Source organism: Symphalangus syndactylus, chromosome 11 (genome assembly GCF_028878055.3).
Source record: "Symphalangus syndactylus isolate Jambi chromosome 11, NHGRI_mSymSyn1-v2.1_pri, whole genome shotgun sequence".
Classification (NCBI taxonomy): domain Eukaryota; kingdom Metazoa; phylum Chordata; class Mammalia; order Primates; family Hylobatidae; genus Symphalangus; species Symphalangus syndactylus.
The window spans coordinates 44,313,555-44,331,935 of NC_072433.2; the positions used below are offsets into that span (position 1 = coordinate 44,313,555).

The 18,381-nt window shown below is 47.5% G+C and overlaps 1 protein-coding gene across 3 annotated transcripts in view; it reads left to right on the forward strand.

Annotated features, from left to right (window-relative positions):
- Positions 1-5,948, forward strand: part of ZNF423 (zinc finger protein 423) — a 367,833-nt gene extending 361,885 nt beyond the window's left edge. For 2 of the 3 annotated variants that reach the window (XM_055299154.2, XM_055299155.1), the window contains exon 8: positions 2,182-5,948. In XM_055299154.2, the coding sequence (XP_055155129.1) occupies positions 2,182-2,211 (30 nt within the window). In that variant the 3' untranslated portion in view covers positions 2,212-5,948. The remainder of the gene's footprint in view (positions 1-2,181) is intronic. The other variant, XM_063612745.1, reaches the window with a different exon arrangement.
- The last annotated feature ends 12,433 nt before the right edge of the window (positions 5,949-18,381 follow it).

The following is an 18,381-nucleotide window of genomic DNA, read 5'->3' on the forward strand; positions in this document are numbered from 1 at the left end:
ACCTCCAAGTTGCTCCTGGGCAGCTGTGCCTGCTGGGGATTGGAGGCCCAGGGGTATGGTCAGGACAGTGCGTGCTCAGCCCTGGGTCCTGAGAAAGGAAGTGGCACCACCCTGTGTGCAGCTCAGCAAAGGAGGTCAGTCTAGCTCATGAGAGGTGTGTGGCTGTGTGGGAGGTGGGCTGCAGGTGCCTGGAAAGGTCTGCAGGGATGGGAAGTGATCCATGTGCCTAGAGGATTCTAAGGGCGGCTTGGTTGGGAGGGAGGAAAAGGGAGGCAGAAACTGAGTCAGCAGAGGCTTGAAGCTAGCAGGAGGATGGCTGTGTAGAGTGTGGATTCGGCTCCCCACAGGACTAGCTGGCTGTCCCTGCACAAGTACAGGGAGAGGTGCCACGGCTGGAGGGTGCGGGTTCCCATGGAAACCGCCTGCATCCCATCTGTGGCCTCAGACAACCTGCCTGGTGCCTCCGGGTCCCTGACACCCCCAACCGAGGTGTCAGGCCCGGCCAGCAGAGGTGGCGCTGTGTCTGGTGCAGAATGCGGGTGATTTGCAGACTGTGGTGCCCATGGGGTGCAGGCCCTGGGAAGCCTGGCTCCCCTGAAAATCCCCTTGCTCTAGTGGATTCCAGCCGTCTAGTTCAGTGCCCGGTGCTTCCAACCTGGGTGACCTTGGGCCTGTAATTTTTGCCTTCCTAGGCCTTAATGTCTTCATCTTAAGAAGTCCCACCTCGCAAGGCTGTTGTGAGGATTGAAGCAGCGGTGCCTGCCACGGCACAGAGCACGCATGCCCACCAAGCCCTGGCCGTGCGCCTGCCCGGCCCGCATGAGCACGAGGCTGTCGCTGACGCTCGGCGCTGTGGGCATCTGCTGGGAGGCAGGCGCGGGCTGCCTCTTCCCGGCCGGGAGCTCGCAGGAAGGGTCGGTGACATCACCACGGGGGCCGCAGCCTTCACAGTGCCCGTCACGGGAAGGCGCTGCGCGGGGCCCTGCTCCGGGGAACAGGAGTGGCCCGTCTCGGCCTCGGCCCCGGCCTCTGGGCAAGGCTACTGGCATCACCTGGTCGCCCTCGCCGAGGACCCGAGCCCAGGAGAGACGCGGTGCCTCTGCTGACCCCTGGCGGTCAGCGGCACAGCTGCAGGAGTCGCCGGGCCTTGGAGGGCGCCCAGAAGGAGCCTCTCCCGGGGATCTAGGGTCCTGTGCGGCTCCAAACAGGGCCACCCTGCCCTTGGTGGATGTTGCCTCCTTTCTCCAGGTGTCATGAGGTGGAGCACCACCTGAGGCTTTGATGAAATGGGTCTGAATTTGGAACACGAACCACTGAAAAGAAACAAAAAGACGGCTTTCAGATGCCAAATCCCACCCCCAGTCCCAGGCCGCTGGCTCCTGTGAAACAGATCAACCCTGCTGGCCCCCTCTGGCTGGCAGGGGGAGGAAATGCCATTGGCTGTAATGAGAGGGAAACATTTGGCCACAGGGTCCCACCTGGGCCCTGGATTCCTAGGTGCATTCGGCCAAACTGCACTGAGTCCCTGTCTCTGGTTGGGCCATTGCCATGTGACCAAGCAGGCAGGCTCCCGGAGCCCAGCAGCAGAGGCTCCTCCCGCGTCCTCCTGCCGGGTGACCTGTCCCCTGCCTGGGCCGCAGGCACCACGGCCGCCCACTGCCTCAGCAGGCCTGTGCCCGCTCGGGTGTTTCTTGGCGGGAGAGCTGCACAGCACATCTGCTGTCTCCCTCTGCTAGGCTCGGAGCAGCCACGGGGAGGACTGAGAGGGGGATGCTAGGGCAGCCTGCAGGCGATCAGAGTTTCCTCCTCTTCATTAGAGGAAAAGGGAGATGGAGAGGTGAACAGGGATGTTTTTAATTCCTGCCTCCTCCCCGGCATTTCCCCTTTCCCTCCACCTAGCCAGTCCCCCTGGTAAGACCTGAATGGTCTTTAAAAAAAAAAAAGCCAAAAAACAACATATAGGGAGTCCAAGTTGGCAGTAACAGGAACCTATCCCCAAGCCCCAAATCAACGTGGCGTCTTGGCAGCTGCGTCCCTGGAGCACTTTTTCCTTGTTGCATTTTGTTTTGTTATAATCGAGACGCTTTTCTGCGGCTCCCGGCGTAAATGCACTGAGTGGGAGGGACGAGCATGCTCTCCATTCTTCTCCTTCATGTGTGTCTCCTTTCTTCGCCTTTGCAGAACCACACGATGAGCCAGCACGCACAGTGAGGGATCGCTCAACAGGACACCTCTCCGCAGAAGGCTTGCCGGAGACGCCGTGGGGAGGGCCATTTGAACATTACATCCAATCAAAGTGTCATTTGCAACCCAGATGTAAAACTCTAATGATTTGGCCATGAGGCGCTGCTATTATAAGCAGCTGGAAATGAATATTAATGGCAGAGATTAAAAGTATTCCATGCTCAGTATTTTTTATTGTCCTGCTACAGCTAGTGTGCTTTTAGAGTTTCCGCCACAGACTACATTTCTAGAGTTAGAGAAACCTGCTTTTTAAGGCTATTGTCCTTTGTTCCTTCATGTATTATATTGATAGTTTTTAAAAAAGAATTAGTGTGATTTTTTTTTCTTTGCTTCTTTTTTTTCTTTCTTGTTTTTCTTTCCTCCCCCCCACCTTCGGTTAACTACTTTTTAATTGCAATTCTAGGTAATTGTGCATCGTGATGTGATTGCTTGGCTATTGTCTGAATATTTCCTTTTAATTTTTTAATTAAAGACTAATGCTTTGATTGGATTTGCCAGTTCACCGGACAGTGATTAAAACTATGTAATGAATATAATCGGTTTCAGTGCAACTGGATGGTCTGCTTTTAAATGTGACTTAATCTGACTGCAGTGACTAGTACAGTTCAATAAAGGGAATCCATGCGATTAGCATCCGGCTGCCTGGTTCTCTCCTCCCCAGCCTAGGGCCTCGTGGGGGGCTGTCAGCTCCTGTAAGGTGTGTTCCCCTACAAGTTCCTGTGGGCTTGCACACACCCTTGGGGACCTGCACACAATAGACCCTGCTCCCCTTGGGAAAGAATCGTACTAACCTAATGCATGCAGACTGGACAGGCTGGCAGTGGCCACAGAAGTCAAAGCAGAAGACCCCTTAATGATGGAATACCCTGATCTTCCCCCTCTTGGATGGGGAAACAGAGGCCCAAGGGTAACGTGCAGCTTTCCCAAGGCCACGCAGCAGGTTGGTCACCATGCTGATCGTGAAGTCTTCTTGGCTTTCCCTTCAGGGTTGGCTTCCCCTGTGTTGGATACAGGCAGGCGAGTGGGTAGCCCTTCCCTTGCCAGGACTCCAGGTGGCACTTGGGTTCTGAGGCACGGAGATGTGTGACTGGGGACTGCAGAGCAGAGCCAGGTAGGAGCCGCAGGTTCCCAGTCATAGAGATCAGTAGGATGTGAGAGCATTGAGACTGGTGGCCGGGGCCAGGTCTGCAGTGAGGCAGGCAGGGGCATGGGGTACATTATTTCAGGGGGCACTCGCTCTCAGGGCCCCCCTACACCTGCAAGTGCTGGGAATGGGTGTCCTCTTTCATTTTACACTCTAGGCACCTTGCATATTTCACCTACTCCTGGCCGTGCTGGCATCCCAGGGCCCACCCAGCAGCCTTGGTCTCCAGGCCTCCTCCATGTTACCTCCCACACCTCCATCATGCTGGTGCTCAGCTGACTTGCCAATCAGAGGCCGGAACTTGCACGGGGAAACCCTTCCTTGCTAACTTTTCACAAGGGGCAAGGAAATTGGTTATTACCCTCTGCAGAGCAGAAATGAAACAGGCAGACAGATTGCACCTAATTATAATGTAATACTAAGTCACGGGCGTGGAATTTGGAGCAATTATACCCATCATCTTCTAGAAGGCTCCCATATCAAGGGGCTTCTGGTGACCTATAAGAGTTCCCCTTTCTTTCTGTCACCTCATGTAATGTTCTCACGTGGGCGGGGCTTTCGGTTTTTCAAAAGGTATCTTACATATGTGAATCATAGAGCAGACCCTGCCATTAGTGGGCCATTGCCTCCTGGAAACTGAAGGCTGTGAATGCCAATTTTCAGCCTCCTGGAGACTTGGCAGTTTTGGGGGAAGACCCCAGGGTAGACACCAGTGTTCCTCTAAGTGTGCCCACCCGTGGACTGGGGCTCGGGGCCTGGGGCTGGGGCTATGTCTGAGTGAGGCTGCCACACGTCCACAGCCAGGCCTACCTTTTGGGCAGTGCTGGGACTGTCGATGGGACCAATGTGTCCTGGGGCCTGCCACATCTCTGTCTCAGGGCCTTCTCCAGCTCTGGATTTATCCCAAACCCCATGGAGCCCAGGTGAGCCCTAAGTAAGTACCAATTGAAGATTTGATTTGACGGTTGGTGGCGTAGGGCTAAATTAGTCACTGCCCCCATTAAAAATACAGCGGGGGGTTTAAGAGCTTTTCACGCCATGTGGGAATCAGCAGCGAAGCTGGCTGATGCCTTGGGTAAGGAGAGAGGCAGCCTAGGGGACCGCGAGGTAATGAGGTTTATGGCGGTGACAAGGCAGCCAGGGAACCCCACCGACTCCCCCCTCACCCCGGCCCCATTGTTCTCCGGCTGGCTCTGTCCCTGCCGTTATGGCTGAGAGCCCCTCGTGACTTTGTGTGGGGAGGGGGCTGGCAGTGGGGACACTGAGGCCCTTCCTGGGACTGGCATTCTTTACCATCAGGTGGTATTAGGGTGGGGAGCAGTATAGGGTCATAAACCTGTGCCTCGTAGAACCTACTAACCCCTTCCAGAGGAATGGTCTGGAGCTGGGATGAGACATTTGCGTTTCAACTGTGAGGGGCCTTAGAGGGTCTCTGGGAGGCTTGTATGAAGTGATGCCTGACAAAGGGCTGCACACAGAGACCTGTAAGCAGTACGGTCGTCAATGATGGCGCCAGGCATCCTGCAGGAGGGCACCTTTTCAGCCAGGAGGGCGCGATGGAATCAGCCTCTCATTTGCATTTGGCTTTGGGGAGTGGGCGAGGTGAATGAAAACCTAAGGTTCATTGCTGCTATATTTAGATATACAAATTGTCAGCTTCTAGTGGCTCTCTGGGCTGAGGAATTTTGCCCAGGCTGGGAAATGGACCAAGACCCCTGGGCCACAGGCCCCTGTCATGGAGCACCTGCCCAGAGTGCCCAGAAGCAGGCAAGTAAGGGTTTCAGTCTCAGTGGAGAAACTGTCATGGGAGAAATCTTCTCGAGTTCCCCAGCCTTAAAGAATGCTCCTTTTAAATTCACAGTTGCTTAATATTGAACTTTTCACCTGTTTTTCTTCCCTCCTAAGGTGTGTGTTCCTAGGGATGGAACCTGTACCTATAAATATTCAGTAAATAGGACCAAAACTCAAATCCATGCCTTCCTCCACTCATTCATTCAACAAGTATTTACTGAGCTGCCTCCATGTGCCAGGCACTGCACAGGGCACTGGGGATAAGGAGATGACCAGCAGATGTGGCCCCTGGTCTTGTGGAGGCCACAGTGGCACAGGCAAGCATGCCAGTAAATTCACAGCCACACCTGGTCATGAGTGCTGTGATGGCAAAGCCAGAAGCTGCCAGGGATTAATGGAGGGACCTGTGTATGAGACACAGGGGTGCATTAAGGAAGGCCACGCTGAGGCAGGGGCTTGAGACCTGAAGAAATAAGGGAGGTGGGCAGTCCAAGAGCAGTGGGAAGAGAGCACCGCAAATGCAGAAGCCATGAGCTGGAAACGAGCCAGAAGTACCCTTAGACAGCTGTATTCCTATGGAGTTTCAATTCTAGGTGGCTTAAAACAATCCCAGAGAAGTTCAGAATCTTGTCCAAGATCATACCATTCAGGATAGACTTGCGACTATAACTTGGGTGCCTCATCTTCTGGACTGGGGTGTCTGATTCCATTATTAATTTTATTATAACAATCATGATGATGACAATGAATACAATGGTATTGTACTGTACAGGAAAGACTGCTGGTTCTCTTTCTTTTCATTAATGAAGTACCCAATTTATAGCTGAGCAGAGGTTACCTTGGAGAAGGGAAGGGGCAGATTATATATCCTATCCTTCCCAGAAGTTAAGTGTGGTCCTATTACTATTGGTAGCCATAGGTTCTATCAATAGGGTATAAATAACGGCACTATGTGCAAATTCTAAGAATTGTCCTGAAAGAGAAGAAATGAGTTCATTCCTCCCATCTTTCTGATGGCTGGAATGTGGCTGCAATAGCTGGTGTTCCAGAAGCCATCTGAACCATGAGGTAACTTGATTACCCCAGTAATCACTTCTGGTTCCTGTCTATCATAGCTCCTGTGACATGTGGTGTTATGTATTTATTGGTATGGCTTGGAACTTGCCTTTGGAGAAGAGAGAGACACCCTACAAGGATTTGTCCCCCAAATGCTTGTTACCCTTCACAGCAAGTCCATGGTGCCACTATTTTACAACTTACAGGTTGATTTTGGCTCATTCAGGCTTGCCAGGAGAGTGCTCCATGATTATATACCCTGTGCAGCACTCTTGATGTCATAGAACGGGAAAACTCACAACACTCAATAATGGCTGAATATTTGCCACTCTATCTTGCTTGATCTCTTTCCAAAAGCACCAAATAAAGTACAGTTTGCCATGCATGCCCCTGACTGTCCTTTCCCTCCATGCCTCTGCTCATGGTGCTTCCTCTTGCTGGAATGCCCTTCCCTTCTCCCCCTGCCCCACCCCAGGTTAACTCCTACTTTTAGACCCAGCTCAGCTGTCTAATTCTTGGGGCCAAGACTTGGGTGAGGTCAGTGAAGCACTCCCCTGGGAGCAAAACTTAAGTGGGTGCCAAAAAGCTAAGTAATCCAAATAAACAATATTTTCATGTAATATTTTTTTAAATCACATTGGCAGGCTATAGCCTGCAGGCTGGCAGCCCATTTTTGAAAATAAAGTTTTACTGGAAGCAGGGCTGGGATTGGGATTTGGCAAGTGAGGCAGGATGGCACAAATGTAGCATCAGATTCTGTCTTTACTTAACACTTTGCCATTTTTTTCCATCATTTTTTACATTAATTTTTATTTTCAGAAACATGAAAGTATTACTCTGGCTTTTTGTTTGTTTTGTATTCACTTAAATTTTGGTCCCAAAGCAAGTGCCTCATTCATCTCACCCTAGTCTTGGCCCAGTTTATTCTTTAGGCCACTTTGACCCCCACAGCTAAGTAAAATGCTCTCATAATAAGAACTCTGATACTACCTGGTGTAGAAGTCCATCCCTGGGCATGCACAGTACTGCCTTTTATACCTATTTGTCTCTGGGACTGTCTATCAGTCAGGACAGGCTAGGATATGGCACATTAACAAAAGGGCCCAAATTCTCATGGTTTAATACAACAAATATTTCTTTCTGACTCATATTCTACAGCCATCTTGGATATCCAGGGGGCTTTCTTAACACATCAAGGTCACTCAGAAGTTAGGATCAGGGAGCAGCCACCCCCTTAAATATGGTCAGCAACCAAGCAGAGAGAGAAAGAGAGAGAACTGGCAGTTCAGTGCTCTTGCCTGGGACTTACACAAATACAGAGCTCTTAGACTCACAATGCATTGGCCAGCAATTGTCACATGGCCCCATTCTATCACAGGGGCCAGGAAGTGCAGTCCTGCCCTATGCCTGGAAGAAGTGAGAATCAGCAAGGCTTGGAACACTGCACTAATGACTACCCAAGCTGTCTCCACCTTCCACCCACCTGTCTCTGACTATCTTTGAGGGCAGAGCCTGACTCTTAGTAAATGCCGTTATATCCAGCACCCTACATAGGATCTGGAGTAGATAAGATATTTACTAAATGAATGCAGATATTGCATATGAAAGTGAATCAATGACAATTTAAAAGCTCTAGGGGAAGATAAGCATGTATATGAAGACAACTTGTAGCCTAAGCTCTGTGGACTATGATACCTGGATTCAGACCTCAGCTCTATCACTTACTAGCGGTGTGACCTCAAATAAAGCCCTTAACTTCTCTGAGCCTCAGTGTTTTCATTGGTAAATGGGAAAAATAAAAAATAATACTTATCTCACAAAGTTGTGAAATTAAAATAAGAATGATGGTGACGTTTAATAACATTATCGGTGCCTGGTATTCTCCTAGGCACCGTATATTAACTCCTTTAATCCACACAACAACGTTATCACGTGGGTACTGTTATCGCTTTTTTACAACTGAGAAAACTAAGGCAAAGAGATGCTAACTTGCACAATGCTCAGATTCTAATGCTGGCAGTCTGGTTCCAAAGCCCTGTTCCCAGCCCCTAGAAGCCCTTGAGCAGAGCACATAAGAAATGGCTAGCTCCAGGCCAGGCACAGTGGCCCATGCCTGTAATCCCAGCACTTTGGGAGGTCTAGATGGGGGGATCACTTGAGGCCAGGAGTTGGAGACCAGTGCGGACAACATAGCGAGACCCTGTCTCTACAAAAAAAAAAAATAGTAAAAATTAGCCATGCGTGGTGCCGTGCCTGTAATCCCAGCTACTTGGGAGGCTGAGGCAGAGTATCACTCGAGCCCAGGATTCCAGGCTGTAGTGAGTTGTGACTGCACCACTGCACTCCAACCTGGATCACACAGTGAATTCGCCCCGTCTCGAAAGAAGAAAGAGAGAGAAAGAGAAGGAAGGAAGGAAGGGAGGAAGGGAGGGAGGGAAGGAGAGAAGGAGAGAAGGAGAGAAGTGGTTAGCTCCTGATACTCTCATCACTGGGGTTGGTTCCAGGTGATAGCCCACTGGGGTCAGCCTCTACCTGGACTGCTCCTGGCTGGGCGGATCCTTGACCTGCCTGAGCCGGGACAGCGCGGGGGCGGCCCCAGCCTGGGGTTGGTGCGCAGCCGACCCGCCCCTTCCCTCCCCTGAGCCCTGATTGGCCCGCATCGGGCCGGCCCCACCCACCTGGGGGCCGCGGGCTGAGCGCGCTGAGAGCGGCTTGGTGTTACCTTATTTGTGGAGTTATTAATTACTGAAGGGCGCAAACCGTGCTTCTGTGCATAAAAATATGTTTGAGCAGTTTCTACTTAAACTTTAAAGAGAACGTTAATCAATTTTATTTTAACAAAATGACCTTAAGCAGGGGAAAAAAAAATTGGTGTTATTTGCCCAAACAGGCAAATTAATTTCTCTCTCTTGAGAAATCTGAGAAGTTTCCAGAAATAGCTATGCATAATTTACGCCTGCCCTGGCCGCTTCTAGTTTCACGCCAAGCCCAGTCACGGGCCCCACCCCGCTCCAGCCCCAGCAAGAACTGCAAACGAGGGTCCCTGCAAAAGTCCTGCCATCCAGAAGCCGACTCATTTTACGACCTTGGGAAGAGGATCAGAGGGGAATGGGCCGTGTCGTCTCTGAAAGGCCAGCCCAGCTTGGGTCAAGGTCACTGGCGGAAGAGGGGTGGCTGCCCAGTTCTTTGGCCTGGCATTTTCGGGAGGCCTAGAGACAGTTCCCAGCGGAGGACCATCCTCCAGCCTGCCGGCTGGGTCCTGACGCATGTGGCCTGCGGCCCCCTGCTTTGCCCTCCCCTCCACCAGTCCCCACCCTTGAGGGCTTCCGGGATGTCAGAGTCTCCAGAACATTCTGCAGAGTCCGTGTGGTCCTCCAAACTCCTGACCCTCTGGCTCTCCACACCTGTGGTGTTTCCCATACAATGGGGCAGTCCCTTACCCATGCACTCGCCTTGAGAATGGGGCTTACAGTCAGGGCACGGGGGCTGCTGGAACTGTGGTCAGTTCCCAGTTGGGCCTTTCAGTAGCATTGTGACTTTTGCCTGGCCATTGGACCTTCCTGGACTTGGGTTTCTCTCCCTGCACTTCTGAGGGATGACATGACCATTGATTCAAAACAGACAACCCCAGAAATACTGAGAGAGAATTTCAGAGCCACCTATGGTAACCCCTGCATCACCCGAGCAAGCATGGACCAGGGCCTTGCTGTGTGTTTCTCACGCAGAGCCACGGGCGCTGGGCTGGGCATCCATGCTCTTCTCTGTCATCGCTTCCCCCTGTGACTCTGGGCAAGCCCCTTTCCTACTCAGGGCCTCGGTTTTCTCATCTGTGAAATAAGTGTTTAATCACAGCTGTCTGAGCTGATCTTGGCTTTAGAGCTCTCTGTGCGAATGAGGCTTCCTTGGGAGGCCTGGATCTGCGACGGGGCTCATGGGTGGCTTCTGGATCTGTAACTGGGGACAAGGATGTCTGCACCCTGAGCTGTGGAGGGGATATGAGGATGTGCTGCACTTGGCAACACTTTGTGGCACACTGAGCACCCGAAGGACAGTTTTATTAGCTGATGGCTTTTAAAGCCTCATAGAAAACAGAAAAGAAAATCAGCTCTGAGAATACAACGAGGACATTACCCTGGCCCTACTGTCTTCTTAACGAAGTAAGAGCTCCGATCGGCCTCCTTGAAGGAGAACTGCCTGCCCTGACAGCCTGAGGACTCCTGGCTGGGTTCCCAGGTGCCCCCGGCCACCCTGTCTCCAGGCACCGTGGGTTTGCCTTGCCTCCTGACATCTCTGTCTATAATTACATTTCTCCTCTCCTGGGCCCAAACAGATCCTACAGTTCCTTCGGGGTTCAGCTCAAGAGCCACCACCTTCAGGCAGCCCCCTGCCCTCCCGCGATTTCCCCTCAGGTGCTTCCCGGATTTGTTCTTGCTCCTAAATCTTCACAGCACCCAGCACAGTGCAAGGTACACCGTGCTGCTCTGCTAATTTCAGAGTCCTGGCACTCCCAGACACTTATTCCTCATGATCTTTGTCCTTGTTTGACAGTGAGGGAAGCTGCGGTCACCTCTGCCAGCTAGTGGGTGGTAAAGTTGAGATGGGAAAGCAGGTAATGTGTCTGTAAAGGCTGGGCTCCTATGTTCTGTGCTACTCCGGACTGAGCAGCCAGGAAAACCGTGTGGATGTTGATATTTAAAATAATGTTAAATAATAAAAGAAAAAAGTGTAAACTGCTTAGAAGGATATAAAGTAAAAAATCACCAAAAACCAACTGTCCCTCTTACACTCTTCCCAGTCTCATTCTTTCCAAAAATGGTCTGTGCACATACATACATTTCCATATAGTTCTTTCGTTTCTTACATAAAATCTATGTTATTCTGTGAATTGCTCTATGACTTTTCATTCTCTTATAAATATTCCGTTTCTTTTCATGTGAGCACTCACAGATCTTGCTCTTTTTGAGGAGTTTTTCAATTATGAATCCAACTTCCTTAATAGTATAAGTTACATTTAAGGCTACTTAAATGATCTATGTCATATTGGGTAAGTTGTGGTAATCTGTTTTCCAAGGAATTGCGTAATATAATCTAATTTGTCAAATGTATGCACGTAGAGTTGTTCATCCTATTCCTTTATTATCCTTTTGGTATCTGTTGGTCTGTAGTGCTATCCGCTACTTCATTCTTGATATTGGTACTTTGTGTTTTCTCTCTTTTTCTTTGTCAGTCCTGTTAGATGTTCTTCCATTTTATTGATCTTTTCAAAGAACCAACTCTTTGTTTCAGTGATTTTTCTCTGTTGGTTTTCTGTTTCAATTTCATTGATTTCTGCTTTTTATTTTTTTCCTTCCCTCTGCTTGCTTGGGATGTATTTTGCTCTTGTTTCTCTAGATTCTTGATGGGGGAACTTAAATGACTGATTTAACACTTTCTCTTTTTTGTAATATATACACTTAGTGCTATAAATTTCTCTCTCAGCACTGCATTGGCTGTGTCCCAAAATGTTTGATATATTGTATTGTCATTTTCAGTCAGTTCAATGTATTTGTAAATTTATCCTGAGACTTTGTTTTTGACCCATGGATTTAGAATTGTGTTGTTTAGTTTCTATGTTTTTGGTGACTTTTCATTATCGTTCTGTTATTGATTTCTAGTTTGATTCCACTGTGGTTGAAGAACACACTCTGTGATTTCAATTATTTTAAATTTGTTGAGATTTCTGTTTTATGGTCTATGATATAGTGTATTATGGTGTATGTTCCATGGGCCTTTGAAACAATGTGTATTCTGCTGTTGTTGGGTGGCATGTTCTATAGATGTCTGTTAGATTCTGTAAATTGGTGGTATTGTTGAGTTCTGTATCCTTACTGGTTGTTTTCTAATTGTTCTATCAATTGTCCAGAGAAGGTTGTTAAAATGTCCAAATGTAATTGTGGGTATGTCTATTTCTTCTTTCAGTTCCATCATTTACATATTTTTCAGCTCTGTTGTTTGGTGCATACATATTTAGGATTGCTATATCTTCTTGGTAAATCCATCCTTTCATCATTATGTAAGATCCCTCTCTGTCTTTTTAGTTTTCTTTGCTCTGAAGTCTACTTTATCTAATGCTAACATAGCCACCATGTTTTCTTTCAATTAATGTTTACATGATAGATCTTTCTCCATCCTTTTATTTTTAACCTGTTTATATTATTATATTTGAAGTGAATGTCTTGTAAACACTATATAGTTGGATTATCTATTCTGCCAATCTCTTTTAGTTGCTGTGTTAGATTAGTTATATTTAATGTAATTATTGGCATGTTGGGACTTAAGTTTGCTATTTTATACTTTTTTCTGTTCTTTTTTTTTTTAATTCTTCTGATTTCCTTTTTCTGCCTTGGACATTTTTTAGAATTTCATTTTGGTTTATTTACAGTGTTTTGGATATATCTCCTTCTGTAGCATTTCTAGTGGTTGCTGTAGATATTACTCTGTGTGTGTGTGTGTGTGTGTGTGTGTGTGTGTGTGTGTGTGTGTGTATGGCATATTAAAATCTCCTGGTTTCATCATCTTACCAGTTCGAGTGAAGTATAGAAAAGTTACCCCAGGCAGGGCACAGTGGCTCATGCCTGTAATCCCAACACTTTGGGAGGCCGAGGCAGACGGATCACCTGAAGTCAGGAGTTTGAGACCAGCCTGTCCAACGTGGTGAAGCCTGTCTCTACTAAAAATACAAAAATTAACCAGGCATGGTGGCGCATGCCTGTAATCTCAACTACTCAGGAGGCTGAGGCAGGAGAATCATTTGAACCCAGGAGGCAGAGGTTGCAGTGAGCCAAGATCGCACTGCTGCCGCTGCACTCCAGCCCAGGCACAAGGGTGAGACTCTGTCTCAAAAAAAAAAAGTTGCCTCGCTTTATATCAGTTTACCCTCCCCTTATATATATCAGTTATATTATAATATAATTGTCTTAAATACTCTCCTACACACATTTAGAATCACATTAGACAGTGTTACATATTTTGCTTCGGCCATTAAGCATAATTTTAAAAACTCAAGAGGAGACAGAAACTCTATTGTATTACCCATATTTTTGCTTACTATGTTCTTTCTCCCTTCCTCATGTTCCAAGATCTTTTCTTTTATCATTTTCTTATGTTTAGAGAACTTCATTTTGCCATGTTTTAGGGCAAAAGATCAGCCCTAACAAGATCAGCTCACTACAGATTTTCTTGGTTTTTCGTCCTCTGAGGATATCTTGGTTTCCCTTTAATTCCTGAAGGATATTTTCACTGGATATAGGTTTCTGATGATAATTTTTTTTTCTTTCAGCACTTGAAAAATGTTGTGCCACTTTCTTCTAAGTCCTGTGATTTCTGATGAGAAATCCACTTTCATTTGAATTGTTTCTCCCCCTCTAGGTAAATGTCATTTCTCTTTTGCTGCTTGGAAGACTTTTCCTTTGTCTTTAGTTATCAGAAATTTGACTGTAATGTGTCTTGGGTGTGGATTTCTTTGGGTTTTATTCTGTTTGAGATTTACTCAGCTTCTTGAATCTATAGGTATATGTTTTTTGCCAAAATTGGGATTTTGTTTAGCCAGTATTTCTTCAAGTATTTTATTGGCTCTACTCTCTTTCTCCTCTGCTTTTGCTTTTTTTTTTTTGAGACGGAGTCTTGCTCTGTCTCCCAGGCTGGAGTGCAGTGGCGCGATCTCAGCTCACTGCAAGCTCCACCTTTTGGGTTCACACCATTCTTCTGCCTCAGCCTCCTGAGTAGCTGGGACTACAGGCGCCCAATACCACGCCCGGCTAATTTTTTTTTTTTTTTTTTTTTTTTTTTGTATTTTTAGTAGAGACGGGGTTTCACCATGTTAGCCAGGAAGGTCTCAATCTCCTGACCTTGTCATCCACCCGCCTCGGCCTCCCAAAGTGCTGGGATTACAGGCATGAGCCACTGCACCCTAACTCTTTCTCCTCTTTTTCCATAATTCCAATGACACTAAAGTTAGAGGGTTTTTTGTTGTTGTTGTTATAGTCTCACAGTTTCCTAAGGTTCTGTTTAATTTTTTCCCAGTTTATTTATTCTTTTTAAATTAAGATTGTTAATAGTTGGGCAGAAACATAAATACAAAAAAAAAAGGATTGGATAATTTCTATTATTCTATCTTCTAGTTCATGAATTTTTTTCCTGTTCCCTCCATTCTGTTGTTGAGCCTGTTGATTTAATTTTTTTTATGTTATGGAATTTTTCAGTTCTAAAATATCCACTTGGTACTTTTTGATACCTTCTATTTCTGTGCTGAGACTTTCTATTTTTTCCTTTGTTTCAGGCAGGTGTGTAGTTGCTTGTTAAAGCATTTTTATGATTGCTGCTTTAAAACCCTTGCCAGGCATTTCTAGCATCTCTGTCATTTCACTTGCAGCATCTGTGGATTTTCTTTTTTCATTCTGTTTGACAGCTTCCTGGATTTTGGTATGACAACTGATCCCTTGTTGAAACTTTTACATTTTGTATATTATGTTATGAAACCCTGGGTCTTATTTAAACCTTTTTTAGCCGGCTTCCTCTAATAACTCCCCAGAAGGAAAAGATAGTGGGCAGGGAGGGGTCTCACTGCCTCCTTAATGCCAGATGGGAGTAGAATCCCAAGTTCCCCACTAAGCCTCCATTAACACCTTAGGTGGGGGGCTCATTATTATAGCTGGGTGGGGGTGGGAGTTCCAGCTCCCCACTAAGTCTTCACTGATATGTCCCTTTCTGGGAGGGGTAGGAGTGCCTAGTTGCTGGTTCCCAAATAGTCTTCACTGATACCACAGAGGGGCAGGTGACCTTGTTACAACTGAGCAATGGCAAAAGTCTTGCCTCTACAGCCCACTTCCTCTGATATCATCCCCGTGGGGACAGGGGCAGGGGTGCCTTAATACTACTGAATGGGGAGTGGAAATTCAGGCTCCCCTGGCACTGTAGAGGATGGCAGTGGGCCTTGTCATTGCACAGCAAGGATGAAAATCCTAGGTTCCTGTTTGGCCTTCTCTGATTTCCCATCCTGGTGAAGAGCACTGAGGAGTCTCATTATAGATTGGTGAGAATGAAAGCAGTGTGCAGTGGAGCCACAGTTTTTTTCTGTGGCATTTAGCTGGAGAAACATGGTTATTGTCTAAGAGATTTTGTTTTGCTAGGCTGATTCTTTACTGGTTCTTTGGCTACAGAAAGCAGACATTTGATGGGGCTTTTTGGTCTATGCACATTGGTGTTTCCATGTTGCTGGCCCTTTCTGGGACATATGAAGCAAAAAGGAACCCACCATCATTTGTTCCTTAGATCTGGAGGTTTCTAGTCAGTCTTTTCTCTTCACTTTTTGGTGGCTGCTGCTGCTGCTGCTTCTTCTTCTTCTTCTTCTTCTTCTTCTTCTTCTTCTTCTTCTTCTTCTTCTTCTTCTTCTCTTCTTCTTTTCTTCTTCTTCTTCTTCTTTCTTCTTCTTTCTTCTTCCTTCTTATTCTTCTTTCTTCTTCTCCTTCCTCTTCCTCCTCTTCTTCCTCTTCTTCCTCTTCTTCTTCTTTTCTTCCTTCTCTTCTTCCTCTTCTTCCTTCCTCCTCCTCTTCCTCCTTCTCCTCCTCCTCCTTCTTCTTCCTCTTCTTCTTCTTCCTTCCTCCTCCTCCTTCTTCTTCTTCCCTCCTCCTCCTCTTCCTCCTCCTTCTTCTTCCTCTTCTTCCTTCCTCTTCCTCCTCTTCCTCCTCCTCCTCTTCCTCCTCCTCTTCCTTCTGCTTCTTCTTCTTCCTCTTCTTTCTTTTCTTATTCTTCTTCTTCTTCTTCCTCCTCCTCTTCTTTCTTTCTTCTTCTTCTTCTTTCTTCTTCTTCTTCCTCTTCCTCTTCTTCTTCCTCTTCTTCTTTTCTTCCTTCTCTTCTCCCTCTTCTTCCTTCCTCCTCCTCGTCTTCCTCCTCCTCCTTCTTCTTCTTCTGCCTCTTCTTCTTGTTCTTCTTCTCCTTCTTCCCTCCTCCTCCTCTTCCTCCTCCTTCTTCTTCTTCCTCTTCTTCCTTTCTCCTCCTCCTCCTCTTCCTCCTCCTCCTTCTTCTTCTTCTCCTTTTCTTCCTTCTTTCTTCCTCCTTTCCTCTTCCTCCTCTTCCTCCTCCTCCTTCCCCTCCTCCCCCTCCTCCTCTTCCTTCTTCTTCTTCCTTCTTTCCTCCTTCTCCTCCTCCCCCTCCCCTTCCCCTCCCCCTCCTCCTCCTTTTTCTTCTTCTCTTCTTCCTTTCTTCGTCTTTCTTTCCTCCTCCTCTTCCTCCTCCTCTTCCTCCTCCTCCTCCTCCTGCTGCTGCTGCTGCTGCTTCTCCTTCTCCTTCTCCTCCTCCTCCTCCTCCTCCTTCTTCTTCTTCTTCATCTCCTTTTAAAAATATTTACCGTCCAAGGGTTTTAGTTATACTTAGCAGGAAAAGTAGGGAAATATGTCTACTCCATCTTGCTGAAAGCAGAAGTCTCTCCAGATCTTGTTTTATTATAATGGCCACAATACATCTCATTGGCTGAATGAGTTATAATTGATTGACTTCATTTATGCTGCAGTGAACATCTTTGTGTGTAGATCTTTGGGTCCTTGTATGTGTGTATAACACTTCATGGATTTGTAACTGAGCAGATTGAATTTCACTTAGTAATCTGATTCTTGGGGTAGACGATTTTGGTGAAAAAGGAAGAAGAGAAAAATGGTGGAGGGAGTTGGACTGGGACTGACCAGGAAGAGCGTGCATCAAGTCCCGCAACAAGTAGACTGCCTCAATTTCTGTCAGAGTGTTGCACAGATCTCTGGAAAATTCTTGATGAGTCTTGGTGCAGCCTCACCGTATGTCTAGGAGATGGCACCTTGTGACTGCTATCTTTCAAGGCTTATTCCCTGAGATCAGAAAAGAGGCCAGCATGCGAGAATATGCACACTTTTCCCTTCCAGCAGCTCTTGTCCCCACAGGGGCAGCCCTGGTAAGGGCTGAGGGATGTCCTCCTGTGGATCCATCATTCTTCCCTCAGGATAAGGATCCAGCTTGGTTCATTCCCATTGTAAGGGCACTCCCCTAACTGCACCATAGCACACAACACACTTTATACATGTTATCTGATTTGGAGCTCTCTGCCATGCAGGAAGGCAGGCTCAGAGAGGTTAAGTGACTCCTCCAAGGTCACACACCAGGGAAGACACCTGCAGAACTTAGTCTCTGGTGATCTGATTCTGAGCACAAAGTCAGTAGAGGAGTTCAGGGTCCAACGTTTCTGGAAAGGGGCACATCATAGAAAAAAAGACCACCCGGAGGGCCACCTAGGTCTAGGCCTGGCCAAGGGAGAAATCCTGAAGGAAGAGATGGGGAGGGAAGGGAGGAGAGAGGAGTAGGTGCCCACTCTTACCTGGTCCCTGGCAAAAGAAGATGGAGCAAGTGGAATTATTAATACTTGGGGATGTGGCAGTCCCCAAGAGGGCCTGCTGAACTGTGTCATACAGCAGTATGAATGCCAGAGGAATTTCAACCAGTCCACTCTTACTGGAGGCCTGAGAAACATTACTTATCACTAGAAGCAAAACTGCTTTTAGCAGCCATGACAAAGATGGGCAGGCACACAGAGGCACATGTGGAGAGACACATCCAGGCCCACACAGACACACACAGCCCAGACACAGCCAGATACGCATGCACACGATAGCCTGGAGCTGTACCACAGACATGAATACCTATACACACATCATACACACACAGAGAGGTGCACACACATGCAGAGATAGACACACACATGCCACACAGACAACAGAGAGGCACACAAACAGCAGGTAGACACGCACACACACTGCACAGACAACAGAGAGGTGCCCAAGCACAGAGAAGATAGACACACACACATATACACTCCAAATGGACAATAGAGAGGCATACACACACACAGCAAGTGACACACACACGATATACACACACACTGCACGGGCGAGAGAGAGGTGCACACTCACAGCAGAGAAACACACACACACCACACAGACAACAGAGAAGTACACACACAGCAGGTAGACATACACACAGCACTGACAACAGAGAGGTGTACATTCACAGCAGAGACACACACACACCACACAGACAACAGAGAGGTGCACACACAGCAGATAGACACACACTGCACGGACTACAGA